General features: G+C 42.7%; 1 protein-coding gene across 3 annotated transcripts in view; it reads left to right on the top strand.

Annotated features, from left to right (window-relative positions):
- The window catches only part of LOC119499051 (ephrin type-A receptor 4-A-like), a 30,146-nt gene extending 6,376 nt beyond the window's left edge, over window positions 1-23,770 (top strand). The window contains exons 4-19 of one of the 3 annotated variants that reach the window (XM_037788234.1): window positions 107-217; window positions 635-989; window positions 10,449-10,604; window positions 11,295-11,828; window positions 13,878-14,002; window positions 14,148-14,307; window positions 14,412-14,523; window positions 15,380-15,438; window positions 15,651-15,764; window positions 15,865-16,050; window positions 16,148-16,209; window positions 16,384-16,593; window positions 17,414-17,590; window positions 19,979-20,181; window positions 20,350-20,535; window positions 22,828-23,770. In XM_037788234.1, coding sequence (XP_037644162.1) covers window positions 107-217; window positions 635-989; window positions 10,449-10,604; window positions 11,295-11,828; window positions 13,878-14,002; window positions 14,148-14,307; window positions 14,412-14,523; window positions 15,380-15,438; window positions 15,651-15,764; window positions 15,865-16,050; window positions 16,148-16,209; window positions 16,384-16,593; window positions 17,414-17,590; window positions 19,979-20,181; window positions 20,350-20,535; window positions 22,828-22,945 — 2,868 coding nt within the window. In that variant the 3' untranslated portion in view covers window positions 22,946-23,770. Of the gene's footprint in view, window positions 1-106; window positions 218-634; window positions 990-10,448; window positions 10,605-11,294; window positions 11,829-13,877; window positions 14,003-14,147; window positions 14,308-14,411; window positions 14,524-15,379; window positions 15,439-15,650; window positions 15,765-15,864; window positions 16,051-16,147; window positions 16,210-16,383; window positions 16,594-17,413; window positions 17,591-19,978; window positions 20,182-20,349; window positions 20,540-22,827 lie in introns of those variants that run through there. The other 2 variants (XM_037788235.1, XM_037788236.1) reach the window with 2 other exon arrangements.
- The last annotated feature ends 772 nt before the right edge of the window (window positions 23,771-24,542 follow it).

Raw genomic sequence — 24,542 nt, 5'->3', positions numbered from 1 at the left:
CAAACCCCCCTTTGACTCATTATCATATTAAGAGAAAAGATGAGTGCTGATGATGATGATAAATAGACGCCTCAGTCTTTTTTTTTCTGTCCCTTTTGTCTTGTAGGAGACATTCAATCTGTACTACCACGAGTCTAACGAAGACAGAGAGAGCTACATCAAAGAGAGCAGCTTCATTAAGGTGGACACCGTGGCAGCAGACGAGAGCTTCACCCAGGTAACACTGAACAACTGAGTCAGGCTTTGAGTTCTTTATCTTCCCTCCTCCGCTCACTTTAATTTGCTCTTATCCTGAAAATAAAAACCCCTGCGGCACTTAGCTGTAATTTTTTATTTGTTTTACAAGCACTTTTATCTGGGATGTCCATTCTGCCGTCCCGGGAATGCTGGCTGGGGGCTTTTGCCGAGTCCTCACAAAAATTACTTCTGATTTTTAGCATTGTAAGCATTACAGCTTATTTTACCTTTGCAGTCAATAGGAGTCAATCTGGATGAAAGCCAAATGCTGAAAATGGGAAGATCAGCCACGGTTCAATAGCAGCTCCCACTTTAGGTTGAACAAGCGAATTGAATTAATAAGGGCTGCCACAGTTTAGTGCACATTTCATTAACGCTCCATTCTCTTTCCACCCAGGTGGACGTCGGGGATCGCATCATGAAACTGAACACCGAGGTGCGAGACGTGAAGGTCACGACCCGGAAGGGTTTCTACCTGGCCTTTCAGGATGTTGGCGCCTGCATCGCTTTGGTTTCCGTCAGAGTTTTCTACAAAACCTGCCCGCTCACCATCCGTAACCTGGCAACGTTTCCTGACACTGTCACCGGGGCCGATACGTCTTCCTTAGTGGAGGTCAGGGGGTCTTGTGTCAACCAATCAGAAGAGAGAGACGAGCCTAAAATGTACTGCGGTGCTGATGGAGAGTGGTTGGTTCCTATTGGTGGATGTCTCTGCAACCCAGGATATCAAGAGAAGGGTGGTGCATGTAAAGGTGAGTGAAACCGACAGAGCTGCTGCGCTAAAATGTGTTGTTTGTTTTTTGTGATGGTCCAACTGATACATTTTGGACTCTTTTGCGCTCTCCGCTCACCTCGTGTTGCCACCTCTAAAGCCCGTGTGCCTATGAGTAACAATCATTAGTGCTCCAGTTTAATAAGCTATCCACTAACGATGGAAAACAGTGACAGAGATTTGGTTTGTGTAGTAATTCACACGTGCTTGACTATCCTGTGGATTGCTTTAATTAGTTTCAAGGATTATATTTAGAATTGTTGTTGTGTTAAAGGTGAAACTCACGTGTGGAAGGATGTTTCACAACACCACAACAAATTAATCAGTGTGGATGTTTTTTTTCACCTTTTACTGATAGTGAGTTGAATCAGAAATGTCTTCTGCTAGGTTGGCAATACCAGACTATGTTACAAATTGCAATCCATTTAAGTTGCACTAAGAATTACATGTTTGTAATGGCTAAAATAGCTACATATTTATTGAATAGTGAAACATATTTGAAGGGATTCAGCATTTGGATTTTTGATGGCAGCACAAACTCAGACGCCTTAAAGGAATAATTGTTTTGGAATTCCACTTATTCACTTTCTTGCCGAAACTTAAGGCCTTTACACACAAGGGGCGAACAGCAGTTCGAAAAAATATTGACGTGCAAATTAGTCACACGTCAATATATTTTTTCGAACTGTTGTTTTTGTCATGAATACTTTCACACAGAGTGTGAGTATTGCCCGGCGAAAAAGCAACTAATTTTTTGGAACAAGGTTGATTTTCTGAGCTTTCGAACCGCAAATCAAGGCATCAGCCAATCACATCGTGTGGAACTGGTTGAGTTGCGCCTATATTTATGAAACAACAGCATAGAGGCTCTGCAGTCCGAACCAAGATGGGAAATTATTTTACTCCTTTCAACCTTGACAAAGGCAGCGCATACCAGATCCACTCCTCTCATTCTTACCTTTTCACAATAAAAGCTCTAGATTATTCTAGTATTTCACATTTCCGTGTCATGTATTCGTCACGCCCCCGGGTGTGTGAAGGTCTTTAGATGAGATGATGGATATCTGTCCATTCAATATGAACTTGGAGCCAGGAGATGGTTAACTTGGCTAAGCACAAAAACTGGAAATGGGGAAACAGCTAGCCTGGTTCTGCCCAAAGAGGAAACTAAATCTACCAGCTTCTCTAAAACTCACTAATTAACATATTATATTACACTGCGCTGGTTGCCTGGCAACTTCACAGTGACAACAAGACTCTAGAAAGTTACTGCACCCGGTCCAAAAACAGTCTGACACACCCCATAAAACCACAATCAATTTTACACATTGTAATAATATGGATTAAACTATAAATGTGTTAATTAGTGAGCTTTAGGTTGCAGGGATGCTAGCTGTTTCCAGTCTTTGTAATAGGCTAAGCGGACAGTCATGAGAATGGTATCAATTGTTTCATCTAACTCTCTTGCAAGAAAGCAAACCCTCTTCCCAAACTGTCAAACTATTCCGTTAAAATATTCATACTGATTGTACAAGATACCAGTAAAAACTGGAGGACGTTTCGCTGTAGAGTCTGTACTTTCAGCTTCTTTTGAAACGTAACCCTCGACTGTTTGAATAAACCATCATGTCATAAAACTTCAATATCTTCAGTCTAATGAGTTTATCCGATATCTTTTAATAAATCCGAGATGTAAAGAGTTTTTTTAAGTCCTGCAATGAGTATGAGTAAGTTCTCAGGTCTCAGTGTGAGGTGTGCTGACATAACAACAGCCATCTGGACTAAAATGTCTTTCTATCACTTACAAATCTAGTCTGAACTTTACGGTAACAAATATGCAAGCTGTTCACACACCTCTCACCAACATACATGTGGCGTGGATGACGTGTAATGTTTGGAAGTGACTTCTTGTGATAGTGAAGACAACTAGATGTGCGTGTTTGTGTGAGAAAGCGGGGTGAACGAGGAGGGACAACAGACTTAGTGGAGACACTTTTACAACCTGGCTTCACTCCCCCTATTCAGTCTCATACGCAACACACACACATCGTGGCCGCTCACACACACACACACACACACACACACACACACACACATACGCAGATGCACAGAGACCAATAGAGACAAGGGAGAGCGACTCACTGATCTGCTGCCTCAGTTTTATTTATGAAGCCTATCCCAGCAGGCTAATTGTATAACAAACAGACCCATAATTCAAAGAGAAAAGAGGAGACGCTGAGGGAGAGAAAGGCGAAAAGATGGACATAAAGAGAGCGATGCAGTTTGGGCCAGTTGGCGTTAAAGAGGAGGGGGAAAAAAACGTGACTTTTTTTTCTTTGCAATAAGAAAAGCAGTCGCCAAAATTCTCTGGGTGACAAACGTTCTCTAAAACCTTCACCCCGTTTGCCCCGTTTGTTCTCTCTGAAAAGAGGAGGAGGTTAGCGGGGTGGTCCCTGAAGGCTGAAAGATGTTTCTCCTCAACTAGATTTAGGAGAGACCCTTGACTCTGTCGAACCTCCAGCAGATGTGAAGTGCCATCTATCTATCTGCTGCTCTCTTCTCCGTCTCCCCGCTCTCGCCGCCTGTCACGTTGTTGGCCAGGCTCAGCTGCCTCAGTGGAAATCCATCAAAGTCTGGATGAATACCGAATGCTGCTCAGTGAAAACTCTGACCCTGCAGTATTGGATAGACGCCTTAACACTTCTTCCATTTTAAGTTTCAAATTCGCAGAGAGACCGAGAGGAGGAGGAGGAGGGGGGAGGGCAGAGATAGAGATGGAGATAAGAAAAGACAGATAGTTTTGAGAGGAGATTTGGTTGATCTGTCTCTCCTCCCGTCACTGGTGTCAAAAGGTTTCTGGATCTTCTAGACTCACAAGCCTTCACTCTGTCAGCATAATATAGCCAGCTATAGTCAGACAGACACTTGTGATTAGGTTCTTACTGAACAATGCGGAGAAAATGTATCCTCACTTTATGCACCGAACAGCTTAAAGGAAAAGTTCAACATTTTGAGAAATTAGCCAATTTGCTTTCATGAAAAGGTCGAAGACATCACAGCTTCTGGGATGAGAAACAGTCCCGTAATTAACTCCCCGTATAACAGCAACTTGTTGTTTCTTCACTTTGGTTTTTGTACGTATTAAAGGACCAGTGTGTAGGATCTGGTGGGATCTAGCGGTGAGGTTGCAGATTGCAACCAACTTAAGCCTCTCCCGTGTGCCAAGCGTGTAGCAGAACTACAGTGGCCGACGCAAAAACGTGAATTAACCCTCTCTGGAGCAAGTTGTTGTAAGAGTAGTGCAGGTCATTTGGAGCAGAGCCAGTACGTAGTGTGTGTGTGTGCATGGTGAATGGTGAAGCAAGAGAGAGAGAGAGCGGCGGCGACGGGAGCGAGTAATATTATAAACTCCGGCCAAGTTAACAGTGTTTGGTTTGTCCGTTCTGGGCTACTGTAGAAACATGGCGGTGCAACATGGCGGATTCTGTGAAGAGGACCCGCTCCCTATGTAGATATGAAGGGCTCATTCTAAGCTAATGAAAACTCAACGATTATTATTTTTGGGTGATTATACACGAAAGAAAACATACTTGTTGATATTATATTCCATTTCTGCCAATAGATCCCCCTAAAGGCAACACACTGGTCCTTAAAACAAACAAGATTTAACATGTTTATTGGTGAGTTTTTGAGCTTCTATTTGACCTTTGAGCAGAGCCAGGCTAGCTGTTTCCAGTCTTTATGCTAAGCTAACCTAACCTCCTTCTGACTTCCCATTTAAGATATGAGAGTGGTATCAATCTTCTCATCTAACTCTCTGCGAGAAAGCAAATGCGTATATTTCCCAAAACCTCAAATTATAGCAAAAACTCAAAAACAAGTCCAGACCTTCTTGGTGAAAAAACATGAAATTGTGTAATAAAAGCTAAATTATAGAAATTGTTAATTCAGCCTTGTGTGTTTTTTTGTAAAATATTTTCACATTTTTGTCTGTTATGAACGTCTGCCTGTTATATATATTATTTATATAACGATTTTTCATTATGCTAAGAGTCCTGGTGCAACAACCACAGTTTGCTTCTCTGTAGATAGTTTTACTTTCTGCCTTGTGCTTTGGCTTTTCTAACACATTTTAGCATTCCCCAAAAACTCCTGTTGAATTAAATTGAAACAAGAGTAGGCTTAGCTAAAGCGGTTAAATGTGAAAAAGTTCGTTTTCACTGTTGACACAGAGTAATGAGGATGGAGAGGATGAGAGGAGAGAAGCTCTGGAGAGGAAGAAGGGATTAGGAGTTGAATGGGGCGAGAGGGGGATTGAAAGAAGGCCACTGACAGCAGAAGGCATCAATACAGGCCCGCCCCTCCCCCGCTGGGGGTCCGTCATCGGGTGCAAAGGGGACGAGTAGTGAAACACAAGAGAGAGGGAACTCCCCCTCTTTTCTAAACCCTTGGTTAAGACCGAGGTCACGGCTGAGCCTGATGAAGACGTCAAAAGCTCTGACTGACAGCCGCGCGCACACACACTCACACAGAGAGAGTTTAGCTACAGAGTGCGGGGTCATGACCGAGGTAGATGAAGACGTCAAAAGTTTGACAGCTGCGATCCGTCTGGGAGGATCGGAAACGAGGGAGGAGAGACAAGAGGGGAGAAACAACAGAGAGAATTTGAAATGTGAACGGCCGGAGAGGCGGAATGAAAGAGGAGCCTTTTGCTTTGTGTTTCACTGTCTCTGCACTGGCCTCCTTTTTCTGTCGTCTGATTCTGCTCACTGCCTGGGAGGGTTGGACTGTTTCTCTCTCTCTCTCTCTCTCTCTCTCTCTCTGTGTGTGTGTGTGTTCTCTCAGTCCAGAGAGATTTCATGGTTGTGCTTCTTTCCAACGCACCTGCAGTGTCTCGTCAACAGCAGAAAGCGTTTTTGGAACGAGAGCGATGAAAAGAAAGAGGGAGGCAGAGAGAAAGACCGCCACACTCAAAGAGAGATGACAGAAAGAAAGAGTGAGCGGATGATAGAAAGAGTGCGTAATCGCTGTATTCAGTCCCTCTAATTATTGCATCGCATTTCTGGACCCTGGACATGTTGGATTGCTGATTTAGTGTGTGTGTGTGTGTGTGTGTGTGTGTGTGAGCGTACATGGGTGCGTACTGTATCTCTGATTTTCTGCCTAACAAAGCCCTCCCTCCCGTATACTCACAGTTTGGAGGACTGCCCAGGAATGCCTAGAGTGTGGTGGGGCAAACACAGAGAGAGGAGGACGTGTGTGTGTGTGTGTGTGTGTATATGTGCACGTATGGCAGGTGACAAAGCAGGCAAAGGAATAGCACAAGTGATTGTTTGAAGCAAGCCAAACCCAGGTGGGGGGGGGAAATGGTTTGCATTCCACCATCACAATCAGAGCGTGTGTGTGTGCGTTATTGTCTCCTTCTCCCAGGTTGTTCTTAATGGAGAGGAGGTTTGCCAGCTCCACCAGTCCGTCTGTAGCTCCCTGGCATCGAAACAAGCCTCGCTCTCCCTCTCCGCCTCTCTGTCTTGCTCTCATTATCCCTCCTTTCTCTTCTCCAACTCTTCTCCCTGATCCACGGTCAGGGGTAGGGGGTGTTTCTAGCTGGTGGCGGGGGGTGATCTGTGTGTGATGGGGAGGGAGGAGGGGGTATTGTTGTAGAGCCCCTTTTCACATGCTAATGTTCACACTGTTGGCTTTGGGCACACACACACACACAGATCCACACACATTACGCCTCAAAACCACCAGTTTTTGTGAGTATTTAAATTTAGACAAACTTAAAGCTGCGGCTTCCACCGAGCACATTCCTTAGGTTTTAAATGCATAGTGACGTCAGAGGGTAGTGCCGGTGTAAGATATAAGAGGGGATGAATTTGATACCGAGCTCTGGAGGATTTTCTGGGGATTGGGTTGTCCTTTCAATGAAGACATACAGTAGGGGCGGAGATAAGAATCACCGTCTTATCTCCAGCATTTTCTGTGGGTTTTAATTAAGAGGGCATGACCCCTCTGATTAATAGTGTCCCGCCTCCTCGCGTGACAGTCTATCAATCCGTCCATCCATCCGTCAATCGGTCCCTCCCTCCATCCATCACAGAGACAGGTGTCACACTGGAGCGGTCGGGGGTACTTCCTACCATCTACACCCCTCTGCAGGGAAGGAACAAGGGATGATGACAGATAACACGGGGTCAAGGAGAATACACACACACACCCACACATACAGTGTGCCGACAAGGCTCTTAGTTGGATTTCCAGTGAGCCGCATTTGCATTTTAGGTAGCAGATGAATGCATATGCAAATGCCGACAATGCTGATAGTAATCAAAGGGCACCTTCCCCTACGCTCCTCTTCTCCCGCTCTCTTTTTCTCTCGTCACCTCTTTATCTCTCGCTCCTCGTCAGTCTTTTTCTCCCAGTCAACCTTCCCTCCATCCTTTACACTCTGTCACTTTCTCGCAGACAAAAAAAGCTGATTGCAGTCTTATTTGCTCTGCTGCTTACAGGCAAAACGTGGCCACGCTCATCTATCCCTATCACCTTATCTCATCAGTATGCACGTATGTTTGTGGCCAAATCCCTCCCAGGTTATTGCTCGAGCTCAGGCTCCGCACGGTCCTCGGTAGCGTAGGGTTAATGTCGGGTTAATGACACCCTCATGAGCTCTTATTCCAGGTCAGCAGCGCTCATACCCCCCCACCCCACCCCTGTCGAAACCGGCGCTAAAAAAGACACAAAAGGCTACAGACAACAGAGAGAATAGAGACATGAGAGGGCGCTGAAGGAAGTTTATGGCTTCAGATACTTGCTCCTTTCTTTCTCTTCCTCCTTCAGTCTGTCCTCTGTGCTGGAGACAAGGATAGAGGATTGGGTGGGACAGAGACAAAGGCAGTGTCCTAGCCCCCTGGCAGAGTCTTGTTTAGCCCTATAATCAAGCCTTAAGTCCTTAGCAGGTCAAATACTTCTCTCTGTCTTTCTCCCTTTAATTGCCTCCCTTTCCCATCCATGGATTACTTACCCACATTGATGATTAAAAACAAAAGGAATGTGCACTACAGCAGTGTACAGCCATAATACTGTAATTTATCTCACATTTGATGATATCCGTTGACACATTATGATGAGTCATTCTCCAGATGAAAGCCAGCCTTATCAGCCGTAAATGTGTTTATGAATTTACAGGTTTCATCTTTCGGCCGCGTGTGTTTTCGTGTGCGGTCTTGAATTGGTATCGATATCGAGCCATAAAACGCGGCTATAGTCGGCTTCAAAGCTTCCTCGAGGTTTGACACTCGGAGAGAAGAGGGATATACAGAGATACAGCAGGAGTGAGAGAGTTATCAGAGACACAAAGACAGATAAGTAGAGGTCGAGGAGGAAGTGCGCGGGGAGCGAATGAGGGAGGTTGTGAGAAATGTGAAAGGGAGGGCAGATGAGTGTGTGAAAGAGCAAATCTATGGTGGCTCACGCAGATGGGGCAGGATGGTCGGTGTGAGTAGATTACAGAGGAGACTTCCTCCCTCTCATCTACTGATGAGAGTGTCATAAACCACCCTGACACACTCGAACACACACACACACACACATATACGCACACACACACATCATTCCCACATTCCTATCCACTCCCTCTGGGGATGTCTTCATCTCCCTTGGAAATGTGAAAGGGTTTTTAAAAAAAAAAAGGAGAGAACCGGGAAAGATGGTGGGATTGAGGAAGGAGAGTGAATAGGGTGTGATGATGAAAAAGAAGGTGATGAAAAAATGATTGCAGTGGAAACAAATGAAGGATTTCCTCCTGAAATTAAAGAGAGAAAAAAATGGCTCTAACCAGCCCCGCTCTGCCATCTCTTTTGCTTCACCAGTGGATGTCAAGCGGTATAATTATGCACTCATTTATTGTATTGTTGCTCTGTCAATGCATGAATTCCTTGGTATACAGAGAGAAGATTTCCCTCCCTCCGCTCCCCCTCTGTCTCTCTCTCTCTCTCACCATCTCTCTTCCTCTGTTTCTCCTCTTTCATATATTTAAATGTCAGTTATATTTGTGTTGGCGTTGGAGTTTTGATGTATTCAGTACTGGTTTCTGTGAGTGGGAGCTGATCAGTAGATGTTCTTTGAGGTGTTTCTTTCTTCGCTCATCAAAATCAAAGATAAAAGAAATCATAGTGCCCCTCCCTCTCGTGCCGTATCGATTTCTCTCTCTACATTTTTCTTTACAGTTGTTTATCTTTGGATCGGAATGCAGTCCATGCGTTGATTAACTTGTTGTCTAAGCTGTCAGTATGGAAGACTGTATCAGGGGTCTGGGGTCAGCTGACCTGAAGGCAGTGTTGACAGCTCTGCTTGCAGCTCACAACAGGGTGGGCTTTAATGCTATAAACCAACTAATAATATGGATGTTTTAAAGGTATCATGAAGTGTTTCTCGCCAAAACATATTTGCAAAGCCAATTTTTTTTTATATTTTATCATTTCTTGATATATTATCAGTGGGACAACTGTGGGATTGTGCACAATAGGGCTGTCACGACATCAGATTTTCACTACACGATTATCGTGGCCAAAAGAATTGACGATAATGATATTATTGTGATAAAAAAGTATTCATAATGTTATCAGTCAAATTCATCTTTAACTTTGTTTGTTTGTCTCTTTTTTGGCAAATGAAATTGTATATGTAAAATGATTTAAGAGGTGCTGGATCATTTACACAATATTATCATATGTGTATTATAAACATTAATATTTCATTTTTGAATATAATATCGCGTTTTTTGTCAATACTGGTATATCGCGACACTTCTAGGCTGCAACTAATGATTTATTTTCATTTTGTATTAATCTGCTGATTGTTTTCTTGATTAATTGATTAACTGTTTACTCTATAAAAAAGCAGCAACAGCAAAACAATCTTATCACAATATCCTAGAGCCCATGTTGACATATTTAAATTGCTTATTTAGTCCAACACACAGTCCAAAACCCAAAGACATTCAGTTTACTGTCACAGAAGACAAAGAAAACCAGAACATATTTACATATTATGAGCTGCAACTACTTAATTAATCATTTATCTAAATTGCTGCACATTAATTTCCTGCCAATAAATCGTCTAATCCCTTCAGCTCTGGCAAACATATATGTTATGTGCATAGCTGAGCATGAAATACAAGTAAAACTGGGATCTGCTCATCAAAACATTGCTCGATAGCGCCACTAGTGGTCAAAAACCCCACAGGGCACCTTTAAACAAGTACTGTGTTCTGATCAAGGTAACATGTTGTTACTTCATTTTACAAGTACTTTTTAGTGTCTTTCATAAAGTTTGAGTCAATGTGACCTGTTGTTATTGACATTTTCTGATGCTGGTGTACGATGCTAAACATTGTTATTAAAGTGGAGTCTTAAATCTGTCTTTTTCTGTCCCCCTGCAGCCTGTTCGGTTGGTTTTTACAAGGCCAAGTCTTCAGATGCAGGATGCTCTAAGTGTCCTCCACATAGCCACTCGCTCAGAGACGGGGCGACCGCCTGTGACTGCCACTCTGGATTCTTCCACGCTGACAGCGACCCTCCCTCCATGGCCTGCACCCGTAAGAAGACACACACACACACACACACACATGCACACATACTAATAAGACTATACATACGTGAAAACACAAACAATACTTGTGTGCATTGCTTGCAAATACAAGCAAAGAAAGCACCCTCATTGTCTCCCAACCTCTCCATCTCTACCAAACAGAGTGAGACACAAACTTGTCTGAATGCCACCCCTGTTTCATGATCCCATTACTTATGACTAAGCCACCATCTACATCCTGTCTGGTAGTGATAAGTAAAGACATTGAGAAGTAAATAAATGTCCTCTCACTCTCTCTCTTGCTCGCTTTGTCTCTCTCTCTCTAAGTCTCTGAGTAGGTCCTGTGTGACAGACTTGGAGACCTCGGTCTGTGTGTCATAAACTTAATTATGCCTATATACAGCACATGGTTTCCTTGGCCTGGGAAAAATGAAAACACACACACTCACATACTCTGTCTCTCAGACACACAACACACAAAAAAGAAATACCACAGAAGAAAACACCAACCCATCAAAAACATCTCTGAACAGTATGGTTTTCAGTCTGATGCCAGATGTCTACGACTCGTGCCAACAGCTCGCAGCAACCCCCCCCCCCATACACCCCATATACTTCCTCCCCCCTTCATGTGCAGTATAGAATGTAAACTGGTTGCTTTTATTCATGCCCGACTTTTTCCACGTCTCCCCTTTAGAGCCACCGTCAGGCCCACAGCAGCTCATCTCTGTGGTGAACGAGACTTCGGTGGTCTTGGAGTGGGCCCCCCCTCGCCGGCTGGGAGGACGGAGTGACACCAGCTACAGTCTCGAGTGTCTCATCTGTCAAACAGGGAGCCACAGTCAGACTAGCAGCAAAGCCCTCCCAAGGAATCGCAGCGTCTCCCAGCCCGAGGCTCAGCACAGCGGCCTGGGGATGCAGTCGGACCAGGGGATTGTGGGATCTGAAGTCCAGTCGGGTAGAGGCGTCTACCAGAGCAGACCGGCACCTGGAGATTACCCGAGACTGGGCTCAGGCTCCGTCTCCAGCTCTCAGCTCTGCCTTCCCTGCGGCTCCGATGTGCTTTTCTCTCCCGACCAGGCCGGCCTGAAGGCCACCAGGGTGGTGGTGAGCGAGCTCCGTGCCCACACGCACTACACCTTCATCGTCCACGCACGCAACGGGGTCTCCCAGGCCAGCGGTGCAGGGGCAGCCCAGAGCGTGTCTGTCACAGTCACCACCAACCAAGCTGGTGAGAAGAAGTGTTTGAGCGCGATAAATGTGTTTGTTGCAGAAACACAAAATGTGCTTATAGATGTTGTCCGTAAAGTGGGTCAGCACAATACAAACTGCTGTTCACTGCATGTGGGCCCACAGGGAAGCAAGGCCCCATGGGTAATGTTCAAAACTGTGGAAGCATGTTATGAACAACCTCTGTGTGGAGCTACATACTTGCATGCTAAAACTAGTATCCACCCTAAACATACACAGCTATTGGTGATGTATTCTTTAGGGCTGTCAATCGATTAAAATATTTAATCGTGATTAATCGTATGATTGTCCATAGTTAATCACAATTAATCACAAATTAATCGCACATTTTTTATTTTATTAAAATGTACCTTAAAGTGAGATTTGTCAAGTATTTAATAAGGGAGTTAACTTATATGTTGCTTTATGCAAATGTATGTATATATTTATTATTGGAAATCAATTAATAACACAAAACAATGACAAATATTGTCCAGAAACGCTCACAGGTACTGCATTTAGCATATAAAATATGCTCAAATCAGGCAACAACAGCGGTCAGTGTGTCAATGTGCTGACTTGACTATGATTCGTGGGTACCCATAGAACCCATTTTCATTCACATATCCTGAAGTCATAGGTTAAAGAACCCCTTTGAAAATGTTCATGCCAGTTTTTCCTCGCCAAAATTTAGCATTAAATGTTATTTAGCCCCTTCCCGACAAGCTAGTATGACATAGTTGGTACCAATGGATTCCTTAGGTTTAATATAATACCAGTTTCTTCATTCTAGCTTTAAAACTGATCCCGCTACAACCTAAAAATCGCAAGTTAAGTTAATGCGTTAAAGAAATTAGTGGCGTTAAAAACTAATTTGCATTAACGCATTATTATTGCGTTAACTTTGACAGCCCTAAATCAAATACGAATCAAATCAAACTGATGACGAAAAACTGACTTAATTAGTTTAAAAGCATTTAAATAGATTTGCTTTACTAACATTAAAGACATGACCACATTGTAATACTGTGTAGAAATACCATATATTGTAAAAGTACTTCAAATGCATTGTTTACATAGTGCTACAATAGAGTTTAATGGAAGAAAGCTGAACACATCCATCATAGATAATCAGTTTCTCCACTAACAACAGCATCAACACTTTTCTTTCATTCTCTCAACTGGTAACTCTTGCTCTTACTATCACTGTCATAGTTGCCATAGTTATTACTCTGTCCTCCTACACCTAACAACAGCTGAATTAATTATAGGGGTGTACTCAAGAGGATGTCAGGAAGCATTCTGGGAAATGTAAATCACTGACTTAAATACAAATAGACAGAGCGTGTCGAGGGGAAAGTAGATACGAGGAGAAAGTAAATGACAACACCACATAGCGAAATAGCTGACACATGACAGCATTAGTGTCGGGGTGGGCTTTTCCTGGTCAGCTCTTGACCAGATTTTATGGCGTGTTTCATTTTAGTTGTGAAGGTGTCAGCTGGTGTGCGGCGCTCCTCACACATGCTCTCCATTAGTTTTCAGTGCGTGCTTTTTATTTTTTTTTTGCATGCTGTTACATCTCAACTGTCATTGCTTTAAGTCTTTACGGTGGCATTTAGAAAACGGCACACCTGCTTAGTTCCAGGTGCCCCGGGGAAATAACTTCGCTGTGTGTGCTCAGCATGAGAGCTGTCTGGGATTTGTCACGTCCAACCTGCACCGCCATATGGTCCAATATCATATGAACAGCCACAAAGGAGGATAAACAGCGGCGTAAAGGGAGGAAAAATGGAGGGATGTAAGAGGAGAATGAGGCTTGTCTCTGTGGAATAGGAAGGAATGAGATGTAGGTCAGTTCTCAGGTGCACTGGGTCAATGGGATTGTTGACAAACAGGCACCATACGTAACTTTTGAGCTGTATTCAGGGCTGTGAATCTATTATAGATGTTATCTTCGTAGCAGCATCATGGAATTTACAGTATGTTATTCTACAAAGTTATACTGTTGTGCCTGATTACCTATCCCCATCTTTCTCTCCCTCCCAAGCTCCCTCTCCGGTGTCGTCCATATTAGCCACCGACGTCACAAGGCACAGTTTGTCGTTGTCGTGGCAACAGCCGGATCGACCCAACGGGGTCATCCTGGAATACGAGGTCAAGTTCTATGAAAAGGTGAGGCGCCGGCAGGTTAATGCAGCTCAGGCAGCTGTCTGGAATGCCAATATGTTGGCACGCTGTTTGTGTTTGGCTGATGCTGACGATGGATTTGCGGTCAGGCGTTGAAAAAGAGCCCCCTCTTTTTGTCCCGTCTAATCAGGATCAGAAAGAGAGGTCCTACCGCATAATGAGGACCTTCTCCCGGAGCGTCGATGTCACGGGTCTCAACCCCCTCACCGTGTACGTGTTTCATGTGCGTGCTCGCACGGCAGCTGGATACGGAGAGTTCAGCACCCCGTTTGAATTCGCCACCAATTCAGGTATTCTGACAGTAACGTTCAGGAGTTTTAATGGACGCGTTAAAGTTTATTGTGACGAAGTTTACAACTTTCTGGTTGGTGACCTTTGTGTCCTTCCCTGTTAGATCCCTTCCCTCTGATTGGAGAAGGAGTTAACTCAGCGTTCCTGCTGCTGTCTGTCAGCGGGGTCGGAATTTTACTGCTGATATCTGCAGCTGTCTTCATCATTAGCCGCAGGTATACACACACACACACACACACACACACACACACACCCATACACACACACACGCACACGCATATAGGCATCCATACAGGCAGCAGGCAGGCACACCTATAGCTTGGTTAGAAGTTTCCCACCAGTGCATCACTGACGTCAATATGAGTGATGCCTCTACCTTAACTACTGCTTTTGAGCAAACTGCCACAATGTACACAAACAACACACACACACCTCCCCTGCTATTGTGTGGCTAAATAATGTGTGTGTGTTACCTGGAGCTTTTAAAGGGGATTAGAGTGGAGACAGTGATAATCCCTTTGTCCCTGACTTGTCATTACTGTCTCTTCAGCAGCACAGCTTGTGTGTCAGCTTCCGCTGACGTGCACACTCACACACACACAAACACAAGCATGGACAAGTGCCCACACACACACACACACACACACACACACACCTGCTTACCCACAAAGGTGTTTTTGACAGTTTCTTTGTTTAATGGAAAACACCTTTTATCTTGCGCTACCTGAGGCATCGCCCCTCCTCCCGCTCTCCTTTAAACGCTTTCATCTACTCGCTCTGTGTCTTTCCTGCAGCCCGTTGCTCTCTGTTCTCATTGTCATCGCTTTCTCTTGCGGCAAATCCTGGAAAAAACAAAAAAAACAATGAATGCACAGCGGTACTGGAAATAAAATAGACAGAGTTAAAACAATGTGACACATATGCCCTTTTTTGTCAGTTCTCTTAACTATTAAAATTAAAACAAAAACGTGTGAAACAAGTGATAAAAGATGGTTGCAGGAATTCTCTAACAGAATTCAGTGTCTTTTCTATGTCTCTGTTAAATGTCCATCACTTCTTGTGTCTCATCAGGAGGAGCAAGTACAGTAAAACAAAGCAGGACTCGGAGGAGGAGAAGCATCTTAACCCAGGTACTTCACGCATACTGTAAAAAAAAAAAGAGACAGATGGATGCTCTTTTTCTCTTAGATCCACCTGCACACTTCTTACACATATACTGCCAAAGACATTTACATAACATATGCAGCAGCAGTTATACAACTCATATTTCTCACCCTCCTCTGCATCCCTCCTCCTCTTCCTCCCTCGTTTCCTCTCCTCTCCCGCCTCTCCTTCATGGCAGGAGTTAAAATCTACGTGGACCCGTTCACCTACGAAGACCCCGATCAGGCCATCCACGAGTTTGCCAAGGAGATTGATGTTAGCAGTATTCACATTGAGAGGGTTATTGGCATGGGTGAGCCTGGCATTAGCGATCGCTCGCACACACACACTGACAAACCCACACACACATGCTTACTTGGCGCTGACACGGCTGTTTGCTCTTATGTGTGTAGGAGAGTTTGGGGAGGTGTGCAGTGGTCGGCTGCGTGTTCAGGGAAAAAGGGAGATCTACGTGGCCATCAAGAGTCTGAAGGCGGGATACTCTGACAAACAGAGGAGGGACTTCCTGTCGGAGGCCTCCATCATGGGACAGTTTGACCATCCGAACATCATCAGGCTGGAGGGCGTCGTGACAAGATGTGAGTTGTTGACAGAACCTGCGAACTCTTAGTAGTAGTAGTAGTAGTATTTGGTTATGTGCATGTTGGAAATCTGTCTAACTCTTTACCTGTTTAGGTAAGCCACTGATGATCATCACAGAATACATGGAAAATGGATCCCTGGATGCTTTTCTTCGGGTACAGGCATTTAATTTATACCGTCTTATTTTTATTAATCTAGCTTTTAGTAGCAATTTCAGTGAAAATGTACCAAATCACAGATAAAATGCACTCACTCATGACTGCCCATGCAGCTAGATGTCGGTGCCCATGATAACCTGCTCTCCTGTCTCTATATATATTTTTTTTCAGAAACATGACGGCCAGTTCACGGTGATCCAGCTGGTCGGCATGCTGCGCGGCATCGCCTCAGGTATGAAGTACCTGTCAGACATGAGCTACGTTCACCGAGACCTGGCGGCTCGAAACATCCTGGTCAACAGCAACCTGGTGTGTAAGGTGTCGGACTTTGGCCTGAGTCGGGTTCTGGAAGACGACCCAGAGGCTGCCTACACCACAAGGGTAAGACACACACACACACACACAGAAGTGACATACACACAAACTGGATGTGAACATATACAGTACATACAATCTGCTGTTTGTCATTCACAGCCTATGTATGCACTTTTATTGTTAAATGTGGCCGTTTAAAACATTCTTTATTATAGAAATATGCCTAAATCTTAAATGTTCCATATTGTAAAAAGTGAGATTTTCATGTCTTTTATATTATAAAGCAGGTTTAAGAGATATATAAATACTGTAAAAGTATCAAAACACTCAATCCATGGAGAAATACACACAGCCCGTATTCAGAAACTGTGTGTTTGAAACAAGCCATTAGGATTTCTGTCCATTTGTGATGTCACAAATATACAATATTTAGACAATTTCACAGTTTTAAACATAAACATTCTAAATGGGTGCCAGGTCATTTCCTATTGCAGTGTATGCTAATGACATCAGCTGACAGGAAGTAAACATGGACCCAAGCTGTTGCCTAGCAACGCAATTCCCATGAAATGCACTAAAACGGAGCGTTTCAAACAGAGGGTGAATACAAACATATTCAGGCAGACAGTATGAGGAAAATAATGTGGTTTTTGAACATTAAAGCATGTTAACATTTTCTAGAAGAAACCCAAAATACAAGTATGAACCTGAAAAATGTGCATGATATGTCTCCTTTAAAGGTAAACTTTTCAGAAATGCAAACATTGTCTCCATTTAGATAAATAAATCAATGAGGCAATCAATTATTCAAAAAAATAAATAAATCAAGTAATGCAATAAAATTCCTTTATTTACTGAACCAAAATGAATTTGACTACTGTTTTAGGAGGCCACTGGGACTTATCTTTCCCCCGGAGGGAAGATCCCCATCAGATGGACGGCTCCAGAGGCCATAGCCTACAGGAAGTTCACCACGGCCAGTGATGTGTGGAGTTACGGCATCGTCATGTGGGAGGTGGTTTCATACGGAGAGAGACCCTACTGGGACATGAACAACCAGGATGTGAGTAATTTTATATATCATCTAACTGATGAGTTGCTTCAAAGACAAAAGAGAGAGCTCATTCCTGAAACACTTTGCATATTTAAAGGTAAATGTCAAATCAAGATACCGGATCACCTCCATTATTATTATATAATGAATTCAAGGAATGAATGATTTAGCTACAGATTGTGGATCACTCTCAGATATTAAAGGAAAATTAATTTTTCTTTTACAACCTTGTTTTTATAGTTCTGGCCATAAATCCTGTTGGTAATGATAACACTCTCCTCGCCAGCTTTATAGCTCACTTCTGTTGAATCTTAAACAGTTATTCGGAAATGAAAACAAAAATGATTTCCCATTGCATAAGTATGGTGTGTATGGTAGGTCAAAGTTCAAGACGTAGCCCTTTAAGATCTAATGAATGTTTACGGTTTGAGTAATAACTCAAAAGATTCACCTCCGTTTTCATTTCCAAATACGTGGTTTATATAATATGGTCAAAGTGGGGATTTACTTAAAAGCTGTCTGTGTGATTGCTCGTGTGGTCACGCCCAATGCACTCAGGAAGTTGTCTATCAGATTTTAGCAATGAAGTCGGTGAATAAAATGTTATCATAACTGAAAGAGAAGATGACCAAAAGTCTTAAAACAACACTCAAGTTTCTTGTGTCATTCCCTGTCTAAAAAACCGCTAACCACCTACATCAACATTAATTACAATTTCCCTTAAACATAGTTTGTGTGCTGTGGGAAATCTTCTGTACAGTTCACAAATTGGACTTAGATCAACTCAATTTAAACAGATAAATAAATGGAAAAGGCGCCACTTCTGTAGGACATCTTAAGAGAGGACTTGTGAAGGAAAATAAACCGTCCTCTGTGTGACGTACTGAGTTCTGACCCGGTGTCTTGGACCTCTGCACCATTTTAAAAATTGAAAAATTGTGCCTTCATCCACAGAAAGGGCAGCAAGCCAAGATTTTCTTCTTCAGTCACAGGACATTTTATTGAAGATAAATATTTAGACTTAATAAAAAATGACTAGAAAATGCTGCTTAGCATTATCGCTCAGCCGAGCACATGCTATATATATAAATTTAAGGGTGATTCAGTTGTTCTGAGCAGTTTTCGAGATCTGAGACAAAAATCCCATTTCAGAGCAAATTTGCAATCACTTTGCTATCAAAGCTTGTTAAGTTTGAGTAGGTCAAAGAGGCAGTCTGGCATATGGAAATCTCCAGACATGATTGATTTCATCTGCAGCACAGTTGTAGTCTAAGAAAACTTTCCTGATGAGCCGTTCTCCAGACACTCTATCCATCTTATTTACTTTCTCTTTTTTTCAGAGTAAATTAGTGCACGCTGAGATGCCCTTCTGTCTTTTTAAGCTTATTTGTTTTAATGAAACACTGGAGCATAGACATATCTCATAACCAAATACAACTGAAGCATCTTTAAACTGTTTTTTTTTAGTGTAACAGCATAGTTGTGACCCGTTTCCATAACATATACTGAGGCATCTTTGAATATGTAATTTTTTCATATTAGAAAAGTTGACTGATTTGGCCTGCTTATCAACACAGCCAGCAATTGGAGCTGCAGAAGAGACTGGGACACACAGCTCATGGAGGCAATTATGCATTTGGAAATGGTGCAAATTTGCCAAAATGAAAACAAAATATAGGCTAAAAACAGCTAACTCACTGACTCCATGGCAACATTATACTTCCTGTTTACATCCCCAAACTATAGGTCCAAAACTTTAAGCATAATTATGCCCCAAATAGGAGTAAGACAAAGAATAATAATAGGAGTTACAAAATTCATTACTATTACCTTTTTTCACATTGCACTATAATATTGTTTTTGACAGCACTAAGACTTTGTCGTCTCCGTTCTGCCTGAGCGGGAAGGCCCACAGTGTCAGACTTTGAAAACCTCCGATGAACAATATTGTCCCACAGTATCATGTACAAAGGAAATAGAGGAGCTGCACACAGCTGTAAAAAATTAAAATAAATGTGGTGGTGAGACAGCTCTGGAGAGATCTTGGAAAACAACAGAAAAGCGATAAATCTCTGGCATCTTTTTGCGAAATTTAATTGGCGGTGGAGTTTCAAAGTGGCAGTTTGATTGAAGTCTGTTGGCGTGTATTTAATCATTTCCTGCACAAAACCATAATGATTTATTGTATACTAAGTGCAAACAGAATATGCTGTAACAACAATGAGTACAGTGTGCAGTATATACTGTTAGTATACAGCGATGGATTTGAACAAACACTCATCATCTCAGTCTGTTCCTGAGCAAAGTTCTATTTTTTCTTGTTTTAGTGGAACATTGGATACCAGGTTCTGGAAACTTCTCTAGCCTGCTAAAAAAAAACCTCTGTCCTTTTTCTAGGTGATTAAAGCGATAGAAGAGGGCTACCGTCTGCCTGCGCCCATGGACTGTCCTGTGGTGCTGCACCAGCTAATGTTGGACTGCTGGGAGAGAGAACGAGCAGAGAGACCCACCTTCAGCCAGATACTCAACATGCTGGATAAACTCATCCGTAACCCCGGGACTCTGCGCCGGACAGGAGGGGACAGGTACATACTGTACATGTAAATACATATTATATTATTTTATTAACATTTATTCAGCTTCCTTTCTGCACTAACACCTACATTCTTTCACCCAGATGATTAGTGCTCCCTCAATTATGATTTCACACTCCTATTTCAGTACTTTGCCACCACCAACCTCCTTCATCTCGCTCTCTTTTTTTACAGACCCACAGCCACTATGTTGGAGTCAGGTGTGGGTTCAGAGGTGTGTGTGTCGGTCCTACCGGAGGTCTGTGTGCCAGTGTGGTCGGTGTGTGAGTGGCTGCGGTCCATCGGGTTGGAGAGGTACACAGACACTCTGGCAGCAGCTGGATACACTGGCCTCGACAACCTCCTGGCTCTCACACACCAGTAAGTGCACCTTCATGTGAAAATGGACTTTGGCATTTACTCGTCACATTTCTGCCGCACAAACAGAATCACATTTTACTCAATGATCTTGCTCGAGTCAAAACAAGCGACAGAAATTCTTTCATGTATCACAGTCAGAATGAGAGCCACCAGCAGCACAAACATATTTATTTGCACACATAAAAGAGTAAAAGATATACTGTGTTTTGGTGTGTTTTCATCAGGCATGGAAATTTCTTTTTGAAAAAAAATGAATGAAATAAGTAGCCGTGCTTGTTAAATTGTTGGTTTTCTAAAAATTACAAAAAATATCAGACACAGCTTCCTTATTTCCCCCCGTCAGAGAGGTGTGGAGGGAGGAGGTTTCAGATTCTGTTCGATGATCCAAAAAGCATAATGACACCTCTACAATCTGTCAAGATGTCAGTTGATGCCTCGCAGCACTTGTGCTGTATAATTACACAAAACTGCTGGTGAACTCTAATTGCCCCATTTAATGAGTAATGTGAGCAGGTTTCTATTTCGTCATACAGTGAAATACTCCTTTAACGAAAGGGTAACTTTAACTTATATGTACAATTCCCATGAAAACCCACAAAACAACAGGGAATTTATCTAACTAAATGGTATGTTAAATTTAAATTGTGATTTAGCTCAGTCACAGAACTCCGTTGTCACCCAAAATCTATTAAAAACATTAATAATAATAATAAATTTTATTTATATGCTAGGGGTGTCCCCGCCATTTTTTGCTCATTGAGCCCCCTCTGTTTAAGCTTTATGTATTTATAGCAAAAACGACAAAGTGTCCATAGTGCTGAAACGCAGCGGAGAACGATTCTACGCGCCACAAACAACTGTTTCTATGCGCCTCTCTCTGCTGATTTCAGAGAGTCGTTCATAAATTCAATATATATTCAGCGCTCTGATAGTGCTATGATCTCATATGAGCGCCCTGATTAATAATTGTACTCTTTGATTTTGAAACAGCAGCCTTATGTTGGTGTCATTTAGCCTTCCTGAGGTTATCGCCAAGCTGCTGTTCTGACGGTGATTTATTCAAACACACTAAAGAGATTGATGAACAGCAGATGAGTTATTTTCAAATTTTTATTAACAGTATTATTAACAGACTGATATTTATACCAAAAATTATTCAAGACATTCAGCACCCCCATATAGCCCGAATGGAATGATCCTTTGTTTCATAACAACATTTTTCCGCCACTGCGAAATTCAACTCAGTTGAATCATAAACTTTGCACAGCAGCTGGATTCTCACGATGCCACAAGATCACGCGAGAATGGCGGGATCACATATCACACAAAAATCCATCTAGTCAGGCTTCAAGTAATGCGTTTGTGTCCGGCAAGCGAGATCATGGACCAATCCGTGTCCTGTGAGGAGCTACTGACAGCTCCGGTTTCTCCGGGTGAGAACATAGTATGTGACGTGACGTCACGGAGAGGCGACTGTTCGTTCAAAACAACAATAGCGGCTCCTAAAGAGGTTAGCGTAGATGCTGCAACAGCATCAGTTATATCTTCATTAACAGTAGAGCAGAGAACAGCCCTGAAGGTGATGTTTTCGCTCTTCTCCCGACTGGCTTCGGCAATAGTTTGATTGACAGATGGTTCATCCAATCACCTTCCAAGTATTTTTTTGAAAGTGCCTGACCTTTTCCAAACAGTTTCCAATGACGGCTTCTCAGATGGTTCTGTGAAACAAACCATCTGGCTGGTCAGGTTAGTCGAATCAGGCTCCTTAGTTCAAATCGTCGAATAGCCCACTATTTGTGGTCACCACTACAAAACACATAAAAGCACCATACCAATGCGCGGATGACGTATTAATTTATTGCAATGAATGTGGCCCTTGAAATTTAAAATGTAAAACAGCTTTGCAACTTCATTTCCACGCCACTGAGCATGCTCACTGGTGTGGTTTCTTGTTAACATCACTTTGCTTTGGGGCTTTACTCTTTCATGTTTTAATAGTTCTGAATGACAATGGGGTTCTATGGCACAAAGGCACAAACTATATCAGGCTCTGGCTACACAGACAACTTGATAATATGGTTATAGCTTAAATGGTAGACAGGGTTGGCTATTAATTGTCAGGTTGGTGGTTGTTCATGTGTTCTTAAGCAGACTCTGAAGCCCAAAAAGCTCTTAATGTATGTATATGGGGGAAAAATGTAAGTGTCTGCCAATCATCATGAAACTGGCCTTATCCTTTGAGTATTGTGGCTTTGTGTATTTTAACATATATCTTTGTCTCTGCACCTACAGGGAGATGGACAGACTTGGAATAATCACACCGTCACACCAGGACATACTAATTGCTAGTGTGCAGCAAGAAATGTTGTCTCAAATGCAGCACATGCAACACACAATGGTTCCAGTCTGAGCGGGAGAACGGATACAAACCTGTTTTGAGAAGAATTTCATTTACCTCATCCATGCACTTTAGAGGGACTTTTCACCAGTGGGAATACAAGGAGTGGAGTAAAGTAGAAGAGAGAGAGAGAAAAGCAGCACTTTTGTGAACTTCCATGCCGTGGAGTTTTCTTAAAAGAACATGATCTGGACGTGGCCGCAGATAGCATTAAGCTACTGAGAGCTTAGACTGAAGCCTCATCCTCTTATCCAGTTCTATTTTTCATTATTTTATTATCTGTTTTGTGAAGGCTGACATGTTTAAGGCTGTGCATAAGCAGAATGGCTTCCAACTTTTCTTTCGCTGCTTTGGGCTTGACTTGAATAACATGTGTTTTGTGTTTGCTCGTATGACTGCGTGTGTGTGTGTGTGTGGTGTGTGCGTAGCATGAACGTGGAATCTCCCGTGTCAAGACGTCAGCTATCTTTGAATATTCTGATATGCAAAGTTACCCGAGAAAGAGAGAGTGAGAGAGAGGAGCCGGACAGAATGTATCATTACGAGCTCTTACTAGTTTCATACTGGAGGATCATACTAACAAACTGTATGATTTGCTTGTGTTTTTTAATTGTTCTGTTTTATAATTTTTAATTGTATGAATTTCTGTTGAATTAGACATTTAGAGTAGATTGCCATCCATCCGTGTCAATTGTACATGTCTCTTTTTGATGCTAAGAATTAGCTACATTTTGTTTATTTATGGTCTTTTTTATAGTTTGTACATTGTAAAATAGAAACACTGAGGAAATATTGTAATGATTGCCATATTGCATTGCAATAAATCCCAAAACCCATCCACTTAAGTAGGTTTTAATCTTGTTTAAACATAGCGTTTGCATTGTAATGTATTTAACGTACAGCATACATTGTGGTCTAGACAGAGTATCAAATGAGGCCTCAAGCACTTTATGTTTATCATTTCTGAGTTTGGCAGAAGAAAGTGTCCTCTGTGGAAGTTGAGACTTAGTCAGAGGTGCCTGTAACAAGGAAAACTCCAGAAGAACACCCAGCTGAAATGCTTAGGGTGTCATCACACACTGTGTTGGGTTTGTGTGTGTGTGAAAGAGAGGACAGAGAGAGAGAAGAAGAAGAAGAAGGGAAGAGGGAAACTGAGAGGAGAGAGAATTAAAAGGAGAGAAAATTAAGAGTGGGCTGTCACAACGAGCGTCTGTGTGGCATCATGTTTTTTTATAGGCTAAATTGGGCTGAGTTTGCAGAGCAAACTTGCCGAATCATCAACATCTGTCTCCCACTATACTACCACACACACATATCTATATACACACATACACACACACCGGGGAGTTGATTGGAGGAATCCTTTGATAGATAAAGGAAGGGAAGATATGATCTGGATTCTGTGAAAAATGTCAGTGTTTTTTCCAGCCTAATGAGAGTTTCCTGCACACACACAACAAGTGAACACATTGAAACACACACACACATTACCACCCCCCGCCTCACTCCCAGCACATCCAAATCACAAACAGCAAACAAAATGCTGATGGTGGTTAATGAGGCAGATGCCTCTGAGTAAGAGACAGGGAAAGAGTAGGGCTTAGCTCGG

This window comes from Sebastes umbrosus, chromosome 12 (assembly GCF_015220745.1).
Source record: "Sebastes umbrosus isolate fSebUmb1 chromosome 12, fSebUmb1.pri, whole genome shotgun sequence".
NCBI classification, from domain to species: Eukaryota; Metazoa; Chordata; class Actinopteri; order Perciformes; family Sebastidae; genus Sebastes; species Sebastes umbrosus.
This window is presented reverse-complemented; position numbering and strand designations above follow the sequence as displayed.